General features: G+C 40.1%; 1 protein-coding gene across 1 annotated transcript in view; it reads right to left on the bottom strand.

Annotated features, from left to right (window-relative positions):
- Positions 1-5,952: 5,952 nt before the first annotated feature.
- Positions 5,953-18,890, bottom strand: part of Acer2 (alkaline ceramidase 2) — a 68,553-nt gene continuing 55,615 nt past the window's right edge. Inside the window, exon 6 of the mRNA XM_048357345.1 lies at positions 5,953-6,516. Coding sequence (XP_048213302.1) covers positions 6,401-6,516 — 116 coding nt within the window. The 3' untranslated portion in view covers positions 5,953-6,400. The remainder of the gene's footprint in view (positions 6,517-18,890) is intronic.

Raw genomic sequence — 18,890 nt, 5'->3', positions numbered from 1 at the left:
CCAATTGGAAGGAATCCCAGGAGAAATGTTTCAAGTTCAATGGTTAACAATGTTGAGTGTCATAAAATTCCCCCCCCCCCCACACACACACCCTTACAGGCTAACCCTAGTGCCTCCAAGTTGATGTCTTAACCTATTTATTTTTCTTTTGGGCAGAAAACAACTGTATGTGGGCACTCCTCATTCTTTACTTGTAACATAATTGGAAGTTACTACTATATGACCCTTTACCTATTTTCATTGCAAATATCCTTAAATTTTAATGTTGCAGTCATTTTTATCCTCTTACTAGTTTACAGCTCTTTGCTAAGCCTTTTTAAATGATTAAATTATAGTACCTGATGAGTAAATGTGATGTAGATATCATGGGTAAACAGTACTGAATTACTGCCTGCAACTCAATGCCTCGCTCCCTTGCTATTCACCCCTCTGTTGCTCTTACCAAGTCATATTTTATTATTAGGTCACACTTATCTTGTGCTCCCTAGCCACTACATTTATCTTAACTAGGACATTTGCATTCTCAGCTTCCTAATGCCCCTTCCACTTAATGTCTACCTACTGAGTCACTCTCCACTCTCCAGAGGCTCTGTTTCTAGCCCCACTTCCAGGTGTCGAGCCCAGGCTGGAGCCAAGTGGTAAGCCTCTGCAAAGTATCACCACTAACCTCCCCAGGTTACTTATATTTGTCAAGCTTAATGAGGATCTTCTATTCCTCTTCATGTAGAGGTGAAAATTCAAAAATGCTAGCCCTCTGTACCCAACAAACTATGTGTCACTGACTACTTCTTTGGGGTGGGGGACAGGGGAGTAAGGGGGAGCTTTTCTAATTGCTACTAAAAGGCAGACAGGAGAGTAGAGTCACAGAGGACAGTGCTCCAGAGCACCAATAAGTCTTGAATACAATGAGCACTAACAAGCATTGAGCCTCCAAGACAATAATGAACACTGAACATAGCATTAGCATGCTGTGTAGTTGAGGTCAAGCTCCCACACATAGTTTTCAGGGTCATTATCCAGTACTCATGAAGAATTCAGAATAGGAAATACACACTTTAGATCATTGCAAAACTCTGGGCTTGTACTTATCTGCAAGGTAAGTACAAATACCAAGAGGAATTAACATTTTTATTTTACATAAAAAGAACAATAGTGGGAATTCTACTTATCCCCAGTAAATGTGCTTCCTCTTGTGGCAGGTTAGACAGGAACTGTAAGGTTGCTGATGGGTATCCTGGGTTAGGAAGGTGGGTCTATGGTTGACCAAAAGAATGGAAATTTTTCTTGTATTTTGAGTAGCATGTTTCTTTATGATAGACCTGCAAGTAACTAAAACCTTGGGAGTAATTATTCTCTAAAACACTTAGCTAACCAAAAGAGAATACTAATTTTTTTAAAAAATCATGTCACACAAAAAAAGAAGAAAGTGAAATAAGTCTGGATTTCTGAATAAAATCATTTCAAGAATGAAACTGCATGCATGAATTAAGGGTAGATAACTTCTTGCCATTTAGTTAAACAAATCTTCAATTCTCATCAGGATAAAACTGAAGGACAATGGATGCCTTTTGGGTTTTTTAATTTTTTTAATATTGCACTTTGTAGTACTTCATAAGAGACAATTGTCTTCTTAATTAAAGCCATACAAATACCAATAATACATATATTCAGGGCTTCTGAATATAATCAATCAATAAACAGTCCATGAGTCATTCCTGTTTTGTATTGTTTGTTGTAAATTGGAGTTTATCTGTTCTATATTTTATTACCTCTACTTATTGTTCTAGACAATCCTAATCCACTAATAAATTTTAGATGTGTGTTTTAATAAGACTATGTGAAAATCAAAGATAATGATTCATTTTACAAAAGCCTTCATTTTCAAAATAACTTATACATGGTTCCTTTAAATCATAAGTTTTGAGACTACATTGAAATCATTTCTTTTCTAAAAAATTATAAGTTAACTACTTTGGCAGAAATCCATTTGTTATATAAATCAAGGTTTAACCATATGGAGAATGAAATGAGTAATTAGCAAACATAACTGGGAAATTCCAGATATATTTGAGCTTTTGTATAAAGATAGGGATGGATCTAAGGAGCTCCCTTATAAAAATGGCAAATAGATATATTTAACTGGTCAATAATTGATTATGTGTAAATCAGTAACTTTCCTTTGGAGGATGTGTAAAACAGCAGATCTCACAATGCATTTAGATGATTTTTCCCCTGCTTGCACCTAAAATATACCATTTCTGATCTAGTATAGTGAACTGTTTGCATACATACATACACAGATATCCCCACAACTAAAACCTTTGATGTTTCAACTTCATCATGACTTTTCCTCTTATGTGAATGAACACTAGAGTCATAATTGAACACCACTTAATAGCAGCTTACCTATGTCCACTACAACTGAGTAAATTATCTATGTAAACATAAGCAATTAAACTAAAGCCCATCACTTTTATTTGATTCTATAGCCAGAAAAAGGGGTGTGTGATGCAGAGCCAGTGATATTCAGGGAACATCTTCCAGTGATGCTAGAGGCTGTTTGGGGTTCAAGAATCTCTCCAAAGGCAGACAGTCCATCCATAGTAGAGAGCCTCCGTTGGCATATGCCCTGGTGGACCCTGCACAAAACTCATCACTGCGCCTAGTCGTACTTTCTTCTGCCCAAGTCCGAAACTTCTCCTCAAGAAACAGCTTCCATCTTCAAACTTCAGACTCATAGAGGGTTACATCAAAAGTAAGAAGTGCAAAAGTTGGCCTCATGTTTGAGTGACATCACTGCTAGTAGGAATGGAAAGAGAAATTAGGCACTGATATCTTCCACAAATAGCGATTTGTGTATTTTTTAAGAGAGGAAGATATCATCGACATTGATACCAATGTAGGCATTTGCTCTGCAACATGCAAACTATCTTTTGAACAGCTTACATTAAAAACATCAGAATGCATTCAAAATCCTCTCCTTAGTTATTTTGAGATATGCAATGAATCCACTATATTCATCCATTTTGTGCAACAGAACACTCACAACTGTCATTATTTGATCATTACACAAATCCAAACATCACATTGTACCCAATCAATATATAATGTATCGATCAAAAGAATTTAAAAATAATGTTTGAACGTTTTTTCACAAATATTTTTGGAAAAAATTAAAAACTGTCAGAATGCCATTTTTGTAAAGGATCTTTTTAGGGATAAACAAGGTTTCATGCCTTCATTTGTTTGCCTGCATTTTAACCCCTATCTTTACCCTTAGAAGAATCCAGCGGATAGACTTCTAAATCCCTTTTGTCATTTTATGTGCCCTGTGTTTGTTATGAGAAATTCACACTGGATAACAAGATGAATGGCAATGCTGTGTCCGTTTATTCTCTGTGAATACGTCTGTACATACCTGAAAGCTGTATTTATTTTGTACATAGGCAATTTGGAGTAATGTATTTCTGTCACACAGACTTCACTCTGAGGAAGGGCGTTTCTTCATGTTCCACAGTCCACATTTCTGTGCTTCTACTACTGATAATCAACTTATAGAATATCACTTTATGTAACTAAGTCTCCTTGGTGTGAAAAATAATAGTAATAAAAGTTATTGACTGAAAAATAAGTGTTATGTTGTTTTTCAGAGTAATCCTCAAAGACTCAAGAATACACACATGGTCAAAATTGAATGCAAAGATTCAAGGGGATATGCAAAAGTTACATTAACTATAACTACCACTTAGTGTTTGCTAACAGCATTTGAGCTTTGACATGTTTGTGATCATATTATAAAAAGGACTGCTCCCAGGCAATTATCTTTTAGTGAATTAAATATATACAATTCTAAATTTAAAAGACTAGTGTTGCATAAGCCTTTGAGGACAAATTAAAAATATTGTTATATGCAAGGTGCTGGTAACTCACGCCTGTAATCCCAACTATGCAGGAGGCTGAGATTTGAGGACCACAGTTTGAAGCCAACGCAAACCAAGAAAGTTAGTATGATTCTTATCTCCAATTAACAATCAAAAAAAAAAAAAAAGCTAGAAGCAGAACTGTAGCCTAAATGGTAAAGCATAATCCTTGACTAAAACAGCTCAAAGACAGCGCCCACACCTTTAGTTCAAGGCCCAGACCAACACACACACACACACACACACACACACACGTGCACACGCATGTAAAAAAGTTGAACATTGAATGTTTTTGTATACAACTAGAACTCATGATCACTTTCTCACTGAGTATGCTCAAATTAAGTGATAAGTTAAAAGAACTAAAATTAATAACATGATAATTTAATTGACTAAAAACTGGGTTCCAAATTTCAGTTGGATTTCCTCAGGCACTTTTTTCTTTGTTTCTTTTGTTTGGACTCAGGGCCTTGAACTTGTTAAGTTGGGGTGCTTTACTGCTTGAGCCACACCTCCAGCCCTTTGTGCTCTGGTTATTTTTCAGATAAGATCATTTCTTTTTGCCCAGGTATGCTTGGACTGAGATCATCCTATTTATCTTCTCACTGTAACTGGACAGTAGGCATGTACTACCACATCCAGCTTTTTCTGTTGAGATAGGGTTCAAGAACTTTTTGCCTGAGCTGGCCTGGAACCCAGGGATTGGACTCTGTCTATATTTAGGAACATAAACATCTTAAGCATAATTACAATAACAGTGATTTCAGCAACCTTAATTTCAGGGTAATACTTATAGAGCAGATTAAAATTAATTACCAATTTTCGGTAGAATACAGATAACCTATTTTGGTATTTCTGATGCCCTTATAATCTTACTATTTTCATGAGTAGATACAATTTCCCGTATAATAAGAAATAAATATATCAGCTAAATTTTGCGTGTATATCCATATCAACTTTTTTATTTTACCAGTCATAGTGCAGCTGCTGGAAATCTCCATGTTTTCTATCAAATCCAGATTTGATTGGTACAATTTCAAAGGTCTAAATTTCACCAAGAAATCTTTTCCATCAATTTTCAGTACATTTCTATTATAATGCTTTACCATAACCACCTTAGCAATTATCACTTTTATGTTTGAGTTAAAAAGGCATGCCACTTCTAATTTTTCTCTGCACCTTACACAAAACATCCTCAGTATTAAAATAGCAGGTCAGGGGCTGGGAATATGCCCTAGTGGCAAGAGCGTTTGCCTCATATACATGAAGCCCTGGGTTCGGTTCCCCAGCACCACATATATAGAAAATGGCCAGAAGTGGTGCTGTGGCTCAAGTGGCAGAGTGCTAGCCTTGAGCAAAAAAAAAAAGAAGCCAGGGACAGTGCTCAGGCCCTGAGTCCAAGCCCCAGGACTGGCAAAAATAAAATAAAATAGTAGGTCAACAGACACAGAGAGAAGATGGTAAGCCCTCATACTTCTGCCCTCCTATTGCCAAGTGAGAGGGAATCCAATCAGAAGGGAACTGCATGTTCAGGTGATCCAACCAGAAAACAAGGAGCAAGCCTTCCCACTTCACCCTCACAATCCAGGGTGGGAAGAGTCCAATCAGAAAAGAACACATCAGAAAGGCCTCTAGCATCTATGATCACCACTTAACAAATCAAACCAAACACACTTCATACAAGTGGGAGGGAACTCGGGACTGAATATCTAGCAGGACCAGACATAGAAATTATGGGTATTTTCCCTCTAACCTGGAAAATCCCCTTTCCACTTTTTTTTCTTCCTTTATTGTCAAAGTGAAGAAGTACAGAGGGGCTACAGTTTCATATGTAAGGCAGTGAGTATATTTCTTGTTCAACTTGTTACCTCCTCCCTCATTTTTCTCCCCCCTCCTTCCTCCCTTATCCCTCTCCCCGCCCCCCCCACCCATGAGTTGTTCAGTTGGTTTACACCAAATGGTTTTGTAAGTATTGTTTTTGGAATCATTTGTCTTTTTATCCTTTGTCTCCCCTTTCCACTTTTATAGAGTCTGCTCTCCTTGATTCATATTTCTTTCCTTTTGCTTTAAAATAAATTCACTCTGTTTACTTTTTTAAAAAAATACAAATAAATTAAGTAAAATAATAAGTCAAGAGAGAAGATTCAAAATTGGGATCAAAACATTCTTCATTAGCAAAACTGATCCCAAAGTTAATTCCTCTCATGACTTGTGCTACTGTGAGGATCAGGTAACTCAAGAAAGAAGCAAAGGATAGTAAAAAAAAATACATTCTTGAAATCACCTTTTCCGTTCTCCAGAATTCATTCAAAAACTCTACTACAAGTATTCTGCACATTTTCCTTTCAGATTCCCAATGTTCCTTCTCAACAATTTAACCAGAAGAAAAGCCACAGATTCTCCTGTCACCAAGGTCTGGCTCAGAAAAATAAAGTTATTTATAACTTATGCTGAGTTTCAAACCACAGGGTCATCTATATCTATTGATGCTTTGAATTTCCTCCCATGGTTCCCATCAGAGTTGACCAACCAGAGAGACTGGCTTCTAAAATTTGCAGATCCACTCTCTGCCAGATAGAAAGCTTCAGACAGAAACCTAGAGGGAAGATTTTTTTTTCTTTTTAGGGGCCAGGCATAGTGTTTAATGGGCTGTTACTCTTTTTCTTTTATTTCATTCACCACAAAATGAGAACTAGGGAAATGGCTCCCTTCTGCCTAACAGTAAAATGGAAAAAATCCCACAAAAGTTGTGTTCTGCTTTAAAGCTCCTGTTTTAAATGGTTTACTTAAGATCACATGTTATGTAAAAGAACTCAGCAGCCTGATGCCAGGTGCTCTCACCTGTAATCCTAGCTACTCAGGAGGCTGAGGTCTGAGGATCAAAGATAGTCTGGGCAGGACCATGAGACTTGTCTCCAATTAACCACCAGAAAACTGGAAGTGGCACTATGGCTCAAGTGGTAGAGCACTAGCCCTAAGCTGAAGAGCTCAAGGGCAGCACCCAGGTACAGAGTTCAAACCCCATAAGGCGGGGGGGATAAAAGGATGCAGCCACCTCCCTTTCCGTTACACTCATGAGTGAAACATCACATAGAGAAAGCCATGAGGTCTTCACTGTATGGTAAAATTGGAATAACTCAGATAATTCAACAAAAATTGGGATAATTCAAAATAATTAAGGAAAAAACTTTCCGTATGGTGTGATTTCTAGATTATAAAACTCTTTTCCCTGAAAGGATGCTAAAGATTTTTTAATTTGCCTGTTTAAAGTTAAAGTTCTACCAGATGCTTATCAAATAGTTCTAGATGGCTTCAACCTTGATCCTTGGAGTTCAGCCTCCTGAGTAGCGAGGATTACAGGCATAAGCCACCAGTGCCCAGCTCAATGGCATATTTTAACACTGCTATGGTTTGAACTCAAGACCTGGTGAATGCTAGGTAGGCACTCAACTATTAAGCCCCACCTTCAGTTCAAAAATGAGAACACTGTGCAGCAATACGCTGTACATCACCTTTACAACTAATTTTTAAAAGAAAAAATAATCAGGTGATAGAAGGAAAATCAGAAGCATTTTGTTTCTTAATCTTACTGTCTTAATTTCTTGCCCATAAAATGGGTTAATCCTAATAGAATCAACTCAAGTATGGATAATATCTGGTTTGAATGTGATAACATGAAATACTTAAAGTCTCACACATAACAACCATTTAACTAATTTAAAACAATTCCACTGCTGAAATCCAGACACAGCACAAACAAGCTACAATGTGTTAGGAAGATTTGAGGTAAGTCTCACTAAGTTCTTAGATAACCTAACATCTACATGTGGTGGTAAGCAACTCTTAGGATGATGAAGGAGCCCCTTTCCATAACACTCTATGAGACTCAAACAGCCCACCAGTTGGTCATCCATATACATATTCAATCATTCTTCTCTATTTTGAGAGTAAGACCCATTTGCTCATGTCTTTTTCTTCCTGAGTTCTTTTTTTTTTTTTTTTTGCCAGTCCTGGGTCTTGGACTCGGGGCTTGAGCACTGTCCCTGGCTTCTTTTTGCTCAAGGCCAGCACTCTGCCACTTGAGCCACAGCGCCACTTCTGGCCATTTTCTGTATATGTGGTGCTGGGGAATTGAACCCAGGGCCTCATGTATATGAGGCAAGCACTCTTGCCACTAGGCCATATCCCCAGCCCTCTTCCTGAGTTCTTGAAGGGGTTACCAGGAAGTGATCTGGGCCCTTCACACAAAGCTCTCAGCACTTTTAGAAGCCATTCAACTGAGGTCTTGAGAATAATTAAGTTGGTTTGGTATCATTGTATCATCATATTTCCCACCTAGGCTTGATTCCTTGTTACTGATATTGGTTTAATTTCCTCAGGACATAAATGCTTTTCTAGACAGAGAGTTTACTCAATATGCAAACAGTATATCTAATTAGTTTCTATCATTTATTTTTTCAATTTATTTTTAATTTTGTTATTGTTATTATAAACATGATGTGTAAAGGGGTTTCACTTACATAAGTCAGGTAAAGAATACATTTCCTTTTAGACAATGTTACCCCTTTTCTCATGCTCTCTCTGTGTTTTCCTCCCATCCCCACTCACAAGTTGTGTAGTTCATTTTCAACATAGTGTCTACTGAGGACCACTGCTACAATTCTTCACCCTTTCTCCCTCCATTTCTGTGCTCCTTTACCCTTCCAAAGACAGATAAACAAACAAGACAAAAATAAAAGAGAAAACAGCAACAAATGAAAAACCTCTTGTTTCCATTTCCTGGCGTTCTTTTTCTTTTTTTGGCCAGTCCTGGGGCATGGACTTGGGACCTGAGCACTCTCCTTGGGTTCTCTTTGCTCAAGGCTAGCACTCTACCACTTGAGCCACAGTGCCCACTTCCGGCTTTTTCTGTTTATGTGGTACTGAGGAATCGAACCCAGGGCTTCATGCATGCAAGGCAAGCACTCTACCGCTAAGCCACATTCCCAGCCCTTTCTGGAGTTCTTTTTGACAAATATTATTTCATATGATCAGATGCACATAGGCATTACATCGTTGTGTTCCTCTTCTAAGAGTGTCGCCCTTCTGTCTCAGTATATGTGAATGCCTAGATTCTGTCAACTCACTCTCAAGCACTAGATTCACGCTCTTTCCTTCTCACCTATTCTCAGGTAGCTAAACTAGTCTCCTGTATACTGCCCAACTTTTTTCAAATGAAGTATAATTTTATTGCTTTTAAATACTTCTGAGCTTATTGAACAGCAAAAATGGTACTTGAAAACCTGATGGTCATGAAGAAATAGAATTTTCAGTCATCAATTTTATTTAGTAAAGAAATGCTTCTTTATGGATTAAAAAACACTTTCAATTATATTATCTTCAGAATTCCCTGTAATTTTTATAGTGAAGTTCCAATGAAAATTTTTTTCATGTACATCTCTATCAGTAATAGTTCAAAAAACAACAATAACAACTCCCTAGTTGCCAGCTCCCAAGCCTACAGAAGCCCTGAGATAGTGTGTGCTCTGATCAGAACTCTTGACAGACTGTGTATCACCAGCTCTTGTCTATGGAATATGGTTACTATTTTACTACCCAAGGTGATTGTTGGAAAGACTGAGTGAATTGTAACTCCATGAAATATCTACCTCAAACAGGCTCGCTAAGAACTACACATTATCTCCCTCTTCCTTACCTCATATAACTTTAGCAGGTTATACAACCTTTCTAGACTCAGAGAACTTTTGACTGCGTTCTTGGTGTCAGAAAAACTGTCTGAGCTTCAAGACTAGAGGAATCCTAATTGTCTTAGTTCTCTAGTAATATTGCACACGTCAGAACATCCATCACTTCCCAAGATACCCCTGACCTCCTTCCTCACCCATCCTTATCTAGACGGCCCAAGAAACAAAAAGCCTAGCCAAACTCTTTTTTGTCACAACTGTTAAGCAGGCAGCTTTATCAAGATGAAGCTGAGCATCTCCCTGCAGCCACTGGTTGTCACAAAGTCATTGAAGTGGACGATGAACACAGACTTCCTTTCTATGAGAAGCATATGGCCCTAAAAGTTGCCGTTGATTCTCGGAGTGATGAATGGAAGGTTGTGTAGGGAGAGTCAGCAGTGAGAAGGACAAACAAGGTTTCCCATGGAGTGGGGTGTCCTGAAGCATGGCCAAGTTCACCTGCTCCTGTTACATACCAAAGAGAACTGGAGAGAGAAAGCACCAATCTGGTTGCAGTGTGGATTGCAATTTGAGTGTTCTCAACTTGATTATTGTTAAAAAAAAAATTAAAGGAAAGAGAAAATGGAAAAAGGAGAAAAGAATATTCATGGACTGACAGGCATTGCTGTGCCTCTTTGTCTGGGATCCAAAAACACAAGCAGAGTCCATAGATTTAAATCTCTCTAAAGAAGATAATGGCTGCCAACATGTTAGCATAAAGGCCTTGAACAACAGCTCTCTCCACACCAAAACCCAGAACCAAAGCACCCAAGATTCCGTGTCTTAATATTCCATATGCCCTGCAGCACAAATGCTGGTGCGTTACTCTGCAGAAACAATGTACTAAGAACGATAAGGAGAAAGCTGCAGAATGTGCTAAGCAAAGCCAAAGAAATACACCAGAAACAGATCTGTATCAAGTGATGAAGGCTGTCCTCACTCCAAGGGTTAAGTTCAGTCAAAAAGCAAAGATCACTACTTAAAGCTAGTATAAAAATAAATAATGAACAAATAAGATAAATAAAAACAATCATTGGACTCTGATGGCTTACACCTGTAATCCTAGCTATTCAGGAGGCTGAGATATGAGGACCACAGTTCAAGGCCAGCTCAAGTCAGAAAGTCTGTGAGACTCTTATCTCCAATTAACTACCAGAAAGCTGGAAGTGGATCTGTGGTTCAAGTGGTAGAGTGCCATCACTGAGCAAAAAACTAAGGGGCAGCTCCAGGTCCTGAGTTCAAGCCCCAGTAAGAGGACAGAAAAAAAATTCTGAAGAGTAACAAATAAATGATCAGACTTGACAAAATAATAAGCCTAGCCAAGTAAGTAACAAGAAGGACTCCATTTCAATCTAATCATTCTGAGCATTAAAATTCTGGAGGTGTACCAAGCCCCAAGAATTCCTACATCTTTTGAAGGCTTTGGTGATCGATACACACTGAAATGCAAAACTACTACTTGATCAATCCAGTCTGTAGGGCCAGCTTGAAGATTAACTACAATCTATATAGTTCCACAGTGACAGAAGTATCTCATTATAAAATTACAGTTGGCAAACACTGGATCAATTCTGCCAGTAATGCTCCCTCACCCGTGGCAGACATTAACAATCAATCACTACACCATTTCTCAGTGGAGCACTCTAAACATCCACTAACAATCAGTCACACTGGCATGCAAGAGAAAACCCTTAATTGCCACTTTCTAGCCTAACTTATAAATGACAAAATGAAGACAAAAAAATGATAATTTTATGTTCCTGTGGTCACACTACTAAGCAGTAGAAATGGATATTTGTGAAGTTTTACTACCATGGTCAAAATGTAACTGAGGTGTTGTACATTAGAGAAATGTAAAGATACTCAACCATGATACACATGGGTCTCAGGGTTGAGGATCTAGCACTCTCAAGCAGGTGTAGCTAAGTAACTCTGACAAGAAACCTCATTTGGTGAGGGAAGGAGTGACACTGTCCAAAAGAAATGTGCTCTTGCTGGGCGCTGGTGGCTCAGGCCTATAATCTTAACAACTCAAGAGGCTGAGATCTAAGAATTGAGATATGAAGCCAGCCCAAGCAGGATAGTCCATTGGATTCTTATCTCCAATTAAGCTCCTGAAAACCAGAAGTGGTGCTGTGGCTCAGCATGGTAGAGTGATAGCCTTAAGCATAAAGAGCTCGGGGACAGTTCCCAAGACTCACAACTGACAAAAAGAAAGCAAGAAAGCAGGCAGGAAGGAAGGAAGAAAGGGAAGAAGGGAGGGAGGAAGGGAGGGAGGGAGGGAGGGAGGGAGGGAGGGAGGGAGGGAGGGAGGGAGGGAGGGAGGGAGGGAGAAAGGTACTCTTTACCTGACTTACGTAACTGTAACCCCTCTGTATATCACCTTTATAATAACAATAGAAAGTATAAATAAATAATAAAGAGATAAGACACCTGTTTTGAAAGGTTGAAAAGTTAAATCATTAGGATATAGCCAAACAATAAATAGCAGACTCAAATTAATGAGCACTGTACAAAAAAAATTTAAGGCTAGGGATTTTATAATGGAAGTGTCAATACACAATAACAATTACTCAGGAACCAGGAACCAAAATTACATACAGCTATGTCCAAATTTAGTCACAAAATTGTTTAAATGTATGCATATAGCTCTGCCTGCCCCTAACTGACCCATGTCCTGGAAGCAGAATTAGGTCACAGGAGACTGAGAACATTTCAACTTTCCCAGTGCCTTATGGGAGGTGACTCAAATGTCCAATTGATTGCAAAAACAGTTCCACTGGATCTCCAAGAGAAAGAAAAGGAAAACATGTTTGCCACAGGAAAACAATGCTATTTGTTCCCATTGTCTTATTCAAGCATGATCATGGGAAGAACTGATGAAGAGAAAGAGTGTCTGTCTGTCCCCAGCATCCTCAAATTTCTCCTCCATCTCTGAGCAGTTGCTTAGACTTTCATTTTCATAGCTTAGTTCTCAGCTCAATGACTGACAACCAAGAGGCTGCAACTGAAGAGAACCTCAGAAGCATGTGGAGGTCTTTTGAAACTAGCAACTCCATGTATTTCCAATTGCCCTTCCAACCCCACCAGTGTGCTTTCTGGATAATAACCATAGACAGTCCTCTGTGAAGAAAACAGGCCAGTGTGTTACCTGTACACAGCCATTAGAAAGAAATGAATGGACCTAGAACAAATCCTGTTATTTGAGTTAAGCCAAACTCAGAGAGACAAATGGCATGTGTTTTCTCTCACAGGTGGAAGCTAGATCTAAAATACATTGGAACATGATAAAATATACAGAACTCGAGACATTCACACACAGTGAGAAGAGTATTCTTAGGAAAGGAATACAAAGACAAAATGCCTATGTGCATCTGATCACACAAAGTATTTATTTAAATGAACTCCAGGAAATGGAAATGAGTTTTCTTTATTTGTTGTTTTTTTTTGTTTTCTTTTCTTTTTTCTTGTTTATTGGTCTTTGGGAGGGAAAGGGGGCACAGAAATTGAGGGACAAAGGGTGAATAAATGCAACAGTGGTACTAGACACTATGTTGACAATGAACTCTACAACTTGTGGGTAGGGATGGGAGATAAAAACAGAAGAAATGGTGTACTATTTACCTGGCTTATGTAACTGTAACCCCTCTCTACATCACCTTTATAATAACAATTAAAGTTTTTATTTAATTTTTAAAAAGAGAATAGGCCATAAGACATTGAGACGTTGGGTGGTAAAAAGACAGAGAATCTGTCATATGAAGGCCTGTCATATGTCCCTGTAGAAATTATAACTGGTACTAGAAAGAATCTGTATCTTGAAGTGTTTCCAAATGGTAAAGTAGAACATAGTGTATTATTCATGCATCCATCATGGCTTTGGGACTTTGTATGTGCCAGATACTAAGCTGAGCCCTGGAGTACAGAAAAGACTAAACCCCAGTCTCTGCTCTCAGAAACTGCCTAGTTTTCAGACAACAATTAACAAATACAGGACTTAATTTAGAACACGCAGTAGAATACCTACATTTATAATCCCAGATCTGCTACTGAATAGCTGATATCTTAAAGTTCTTTGAGCCTTACTTTTTCCATAAATAATCTCATGATAACTGTTTGATGTGAGTTAAATCTGCTAACATTTACTTGAAACACTTGTAGATCAATGTCTAACCTGTAGTAAGCAATATACTCCTTTGATTAATTATTGCAAATAGGAATCACCGGGCCATTGCATCACAGAGGAGGGCCTAAGAGAAGAGATGACTTCTGAGATGCAGTGGGAGGATGAGAAGTCTAAGGAAAGCAAACATTTGAGCCAAATGACAGGTGGGAGGAATGATAGTTGAGGCAACAAAGTTCAGGCTGTCTGGAAAAGCAGAGTCCACTGGAAAATGGAGAGACACAAAGGTGGTGTGCACAGTGTTCTCTAAGCCAGGGAGCAGTCTGCCCTCGTCCCTGCAGCTCCAAGTTCTTCACCATTATGTGATATAGTTAGATGAGGGTTTGCAAAAGCCCTCTGTGCATACTGAAAGCAAATGAGTTGAACTGACTTCAAAGTAATACAAGTGTGTAGGAGGAAGTGGATGGGAAATAGAAGAGATCAGAATGGCTATGAATTGATGATTGTTGGAGCTAGATGACGGATGTACAGGACTTCTTTAGACTATTCTGTTTCTAGGATGGAAGTCTCCGTTATAACACTTACCTTGAAAGAGTGCCCCAGCAAAAACTTTCAGAAATATCACTCCCAGAATTAACAGCCATTTGCATTTCAGTATGAGAGAATTTTGACAGGAGGAAACAAGAGATGCCTGGGGTAGCCGATTATCATGAAACCCCCTTGAACAACTAATATATGCTAATAAAGTGTTTAGGAAATAAAAAAAAGAAGGTAGGGCAATGGACAACACTGAACCCTCTTCCCACCCTGTCCCTTCAACTCCCCATCTGGATGCTTGTGACCAACTTGGGTTTAAGAATCAGCTCTCCAGGCTGGGGATATAGCCTAGTGGCAAGAGTGCCTGCCTCGGATACACGAGGCCCTAGGTTCGATTCCCCAGCACCACATATACGGAAAACGGCCAGAAGCGGCGCTGTGGCTCAAGTGGCGGAGTGCTAGCCTTGAGCGGGAAGAAGCCAGGGACGGTGCTCAGGCCCTGAGTCCAAGGCCCAGGACTGGCCAAAAAAAAAAAAAAAAAAAGAATCAGCTCTCCACACTTTGAAGGCCAGGCCATTTCTACTCTGCCCCCAGGAGTCCATGCTAATTGCTGCTTCCACAAAGAAGGTCTAGATGGTCCCAAAATCTCCTTAAGCTCATTTTGGAAGACTGGGTAATGAGGGTTTTTGTCCTCCTATCTTCCTCCTCCTCCTCTTTCTTCTTCTTCTTCTTCTTCTTCTTCTTCTTCTTCTTCTTCTTCTTCTTCTTCTTCTTCTTCTTCTTCTTCTTCTTCTTCTTCTTCCTCCTCCTCCTCCTCCTCCTTCTACTTTCTTTTTCTCTTCCTTCCTTTCTTCACCTACTTCCCTTCTCCTCCTCCTCCTCCTCCCTCCTCCTCCTCCTCCTCCTCCTTCTCCTCCTCCTCCTCCTCTTCCTCCCCTCCTTCTTCTTTCTCTCCTCCTTCTTCTTCTTCTCCTTCTTTCTTTTTCTCTTTCTTTCTTCCTTTCTTTGCCTACTTCCCTTTACCCCCCCCCTCCTCCCTCTCTACCTCCCCCTCTTCCTTCTGCCTTACTAAAGCTGGCCTTGAGCTCATTATCCTTGAATTCACAATTCTACTCACTTCCCGAGTGCTGAAACTACAGACACATACCTCCCCATCCAACTTATCCCAAGTTTTTTTTTGTATGTTTTTTTTTCTTTTTCTTAACTGAGGGATTGTCTTAGGTCTTGGGTCTGATTTGTATCACAGCTGTGTGATATCAAGGAGAAAGAGTTCATCCTAGGACTCTGAGTCATGGACAAAGACATCATTGCTGCAGGAGGGCTGCAACTAAGTGGCCTCCACTACAGAGTGACCTCCAAGAGAGTCAGACACAAGTCCAGCCCTTGTGAGCCTCGCGGGGATTCTAAGGACTCACCGATGACAGGGAAGATGCTGTTTCCTAAACCAAAGACAAATGAAGCCTATATGTATGAGCTCATGAATAAGAACTGACACACAGCAAAGAAAGCTCTAGAAAGCTGTGGTTTCTACAAGCAAGCAGAGCAAGCCAAAGAGTATCTAGCAAAAGAAGGGGAAATGGCCTCCTTCTCGGGCTACATTAAATGCAAAGATACAAGGTTGTTGAAACAGGTTGAATGCAATACCTCGCTGAGTCTTCGGAGGGTGGGTGGAGGGGTGAGCTACCACAATAGAGCTACTGCTCCCACTACTGGGAACTCTGCCTGGAAACCTTCTCTCCTCTGCTTCCTTACCCCCCTCTGCCTGTTGGCACTGGGGCAAGGAGAACATCATCTTCCTATCAGCTGCTGTGACATCTGTCAGAGCTTGGCAGAACAAATTTAGAGACAAGAGACTGACTTAGATTCTTTCTGAGAAGAGGCATTTTGGGACACGAAAGGAAAAGAGGAGATGTGTGAGCAAAACTGGAGATGTGGAGAGCAGGTAGTGGTCTGACAGACATTCACCTCCTGAAGTAGCAGGGTATTGCCAGATGCCCAAGCTGTGGGGAGAGGGCAAACCTCCCCCCATCTTCTGGCCCCACACCATTTTCAAAGAGCAGCTGGGCCTCCAGCCAATACCATGGCGGGTTGCCAGGCCACCTCCCCAGCCCTCAGCTGCTGGGGCAACAGAGGCACTTGGAAAATATCTCTTTTCTGTGTCACCACCAGAGAAGATCAAGGTGAGAAGAGGGAAGAGAGGGAACAGAGAGATCCCAGGCTGACTGTATACCTCATACATTCAAATTGCAACCAGAAAGTTCTAGATGAGGCAAAACAGTATACTATAGAATTCCCCTGCCTCTTCCACACCAACAAGTGCCACAATCCCCCAAGCTCACTTTCCAACCAGGTAGCCTAGAGTAACAGAACAGAAGCAGGGACAGGGAGGCCCAGGGGCCCAGCTGCATAGGAAGATAAGACATTGTTTTACACCCAACCTGGTTGCCTGTGGACTCTCCTGGGTTCCCATGCAAAAGGACTGCCTCCCCTGTGAGAATGGTGGCAATTGTCTGCACTTTCATGACAACACTGGCAATACTAAATGTCCTGCTCAGAAATGAATCATTTTCTGCAAAGTAATACAAGATCCCTGTGAGGGGGGAAAAATAACATTAAGAAGGGCTCACTTTTGTTGAGAACCTACTAGGCCACTTTTTTTCAAATACAGGCAATTCCAGATGTCTACCTATATTCACCAACCTCTACAGTTTGAGAAAGACTACATCAAACATTAAATGCTACCAGTTAGAACCCCAGGACCACCACCAAAAAGAAAGAATGAAATTACATTGTTTGCAGGGGTGGGAGGGAAAGGATGGAATTTGGAAATCATAGTATTAAGCAAAATAAGCCAGGCTAAGAAAGATAAATATCATGCTTTCTCTTGTATTTTCCCCCTTGGGGAGGGAGGAGCAGTATCAGAACTTGAACTTGGGGCTTAACACTCTTGCTTAGCTTGCTTAGCTGGTAGTCTAATACTTGAGCAACACCTCCAGTCCAACATTTTGTGAGATAATTGAGATTGGAATCTTGCAGGATTTTCTGCCCTGGGCTGGCTTCAAACTTTGATCCCTCAGTTCTCAGAATTCTGAGTTGCTAGAATTACAGGCATAAGCCACTGCTAACTGAGTCATAAGTTTTCTCTTATATATGGAATGTAGAGAAACAAAGTACATGAAAGTAGAAAGGGAATATTAGGGAATAGGAAAGGAATCAGGGAGCAGGGAATAAGAGAGAGTAGTAGGGGTAGTAGATAAACATGATCAAAGTCCATTATGCATAATAAAACTTATTACTTTATACAATTACAATGCAAAAATAAAGTTCACATGTTAAGAACCTGTAACAAGCATTGCTGGTTGTAACCTACCTATTCCTCTCAGACAATTGCTTTGATCATAGAAAACAGAGACAGTAATGGGTACAAAAGAAATCAAGTCTGTCCCTCCCCTGCCTGGGCAGGTGACAGAAATCCAGGCATCATATTTCCCCTACCACTACGGGAGAGACAATTATCTTTGCTCTTGGCCAGGCCGTCATGCTCAGGCTGAGCTCCCAGAGATACAGATGGCTCAGAGGTAAAGAGAAATAGATTGTCTGGTAGGAGGCCCAGGAGAAAGATGAGCAGTGGACTCAGAAGGACCATCTTACTGAATCCCCACAGCTGTGATGACATGCAGGTAGAACTCCTCATTCCTGGATGCAGGAGCCGAGCCCTCAGGGAAGTCCAGTGGCTTGCTCAAAGTCATTTAGCTACTTCCTATGGGGAGATGAGGTTTGGATTCAGGCCCAGAAGACTCCGAAGATGAGGTTATAAATTCCATCAACCCATCCAAAAGTACTAGCTAAAGGAACTTTCTGTGGTGATGTAAATGTCCCATGCCTGTTCTCACTTGCCACAGGGGAGTACTAAGTACTTGAAATGTTACAGATGGTACAACTAAGCCTTCTATTTATTTTTAATTAATTTAAAGTTAAGTAGCCACCTAGGATGGCTCTTCTATTGCAAAATGATCATACAACTTTGCATAAAAATGATATAGGAGTAGAAATTTTCATCCAAAATAATCCTCCAGAGAGAAAAACTCACAAGAGCACTGGCACAACTAGCAATTTGTCATATGACTCGCTTATCTTTCCTTAATGGAAAGCCTGACAAAATTCTTTTTAACAGTGTCTGAGGGGCTGGGGATATGGCCTAGTGGCAAGAGTGCTTGCCTCGTATACATGAGGCCCCGGGTTCGATTCCCCAGCACCACATATACAGAAAATGGCCAGAAGTGGTGCTGTGGCTCAAGTGGTAGAGTGCTAGCCTTGAGCAAGAAGAAGCCAGGGACAGTGCTCAGGCCCTGAGTCCAAGCCCCAGGACTGGCAAAAAAAAAAAAAAAAAAAAAAAAAAAAACAGTGTCTGAGTTGAGAAAATATAATTAATCCACAGACTCAGGTTTCTGAATCTAGGCAGCCAGTAAAGGCTAGAGATGGTGGCTATGAAGTTCCTCATGCCAGTAACTAATGGACTAAATGATAGCCATGAAGGTGAATGGAACCACTCCAAGAGATTATCTTTTATTCACTTGACAGACTTCA

This window comes from Perognathus longimembris, chromosome 1 (assembly GCF_023159225.1).
Source record: "Perognathus longimembris pacificus isolate PPM17 chromosome 1, ASM2315922v1, whole genome shotgun sequence".
Lineage (NCBI taxonomy): Eukaryota > Metazoa > Chordata > Mammalia > Rodentia > Heteromyidae > Perognathus > Perognathus longimembris.
This window is presented reverse-complemented; position numbering and strand designations above follow the sequence as displayed.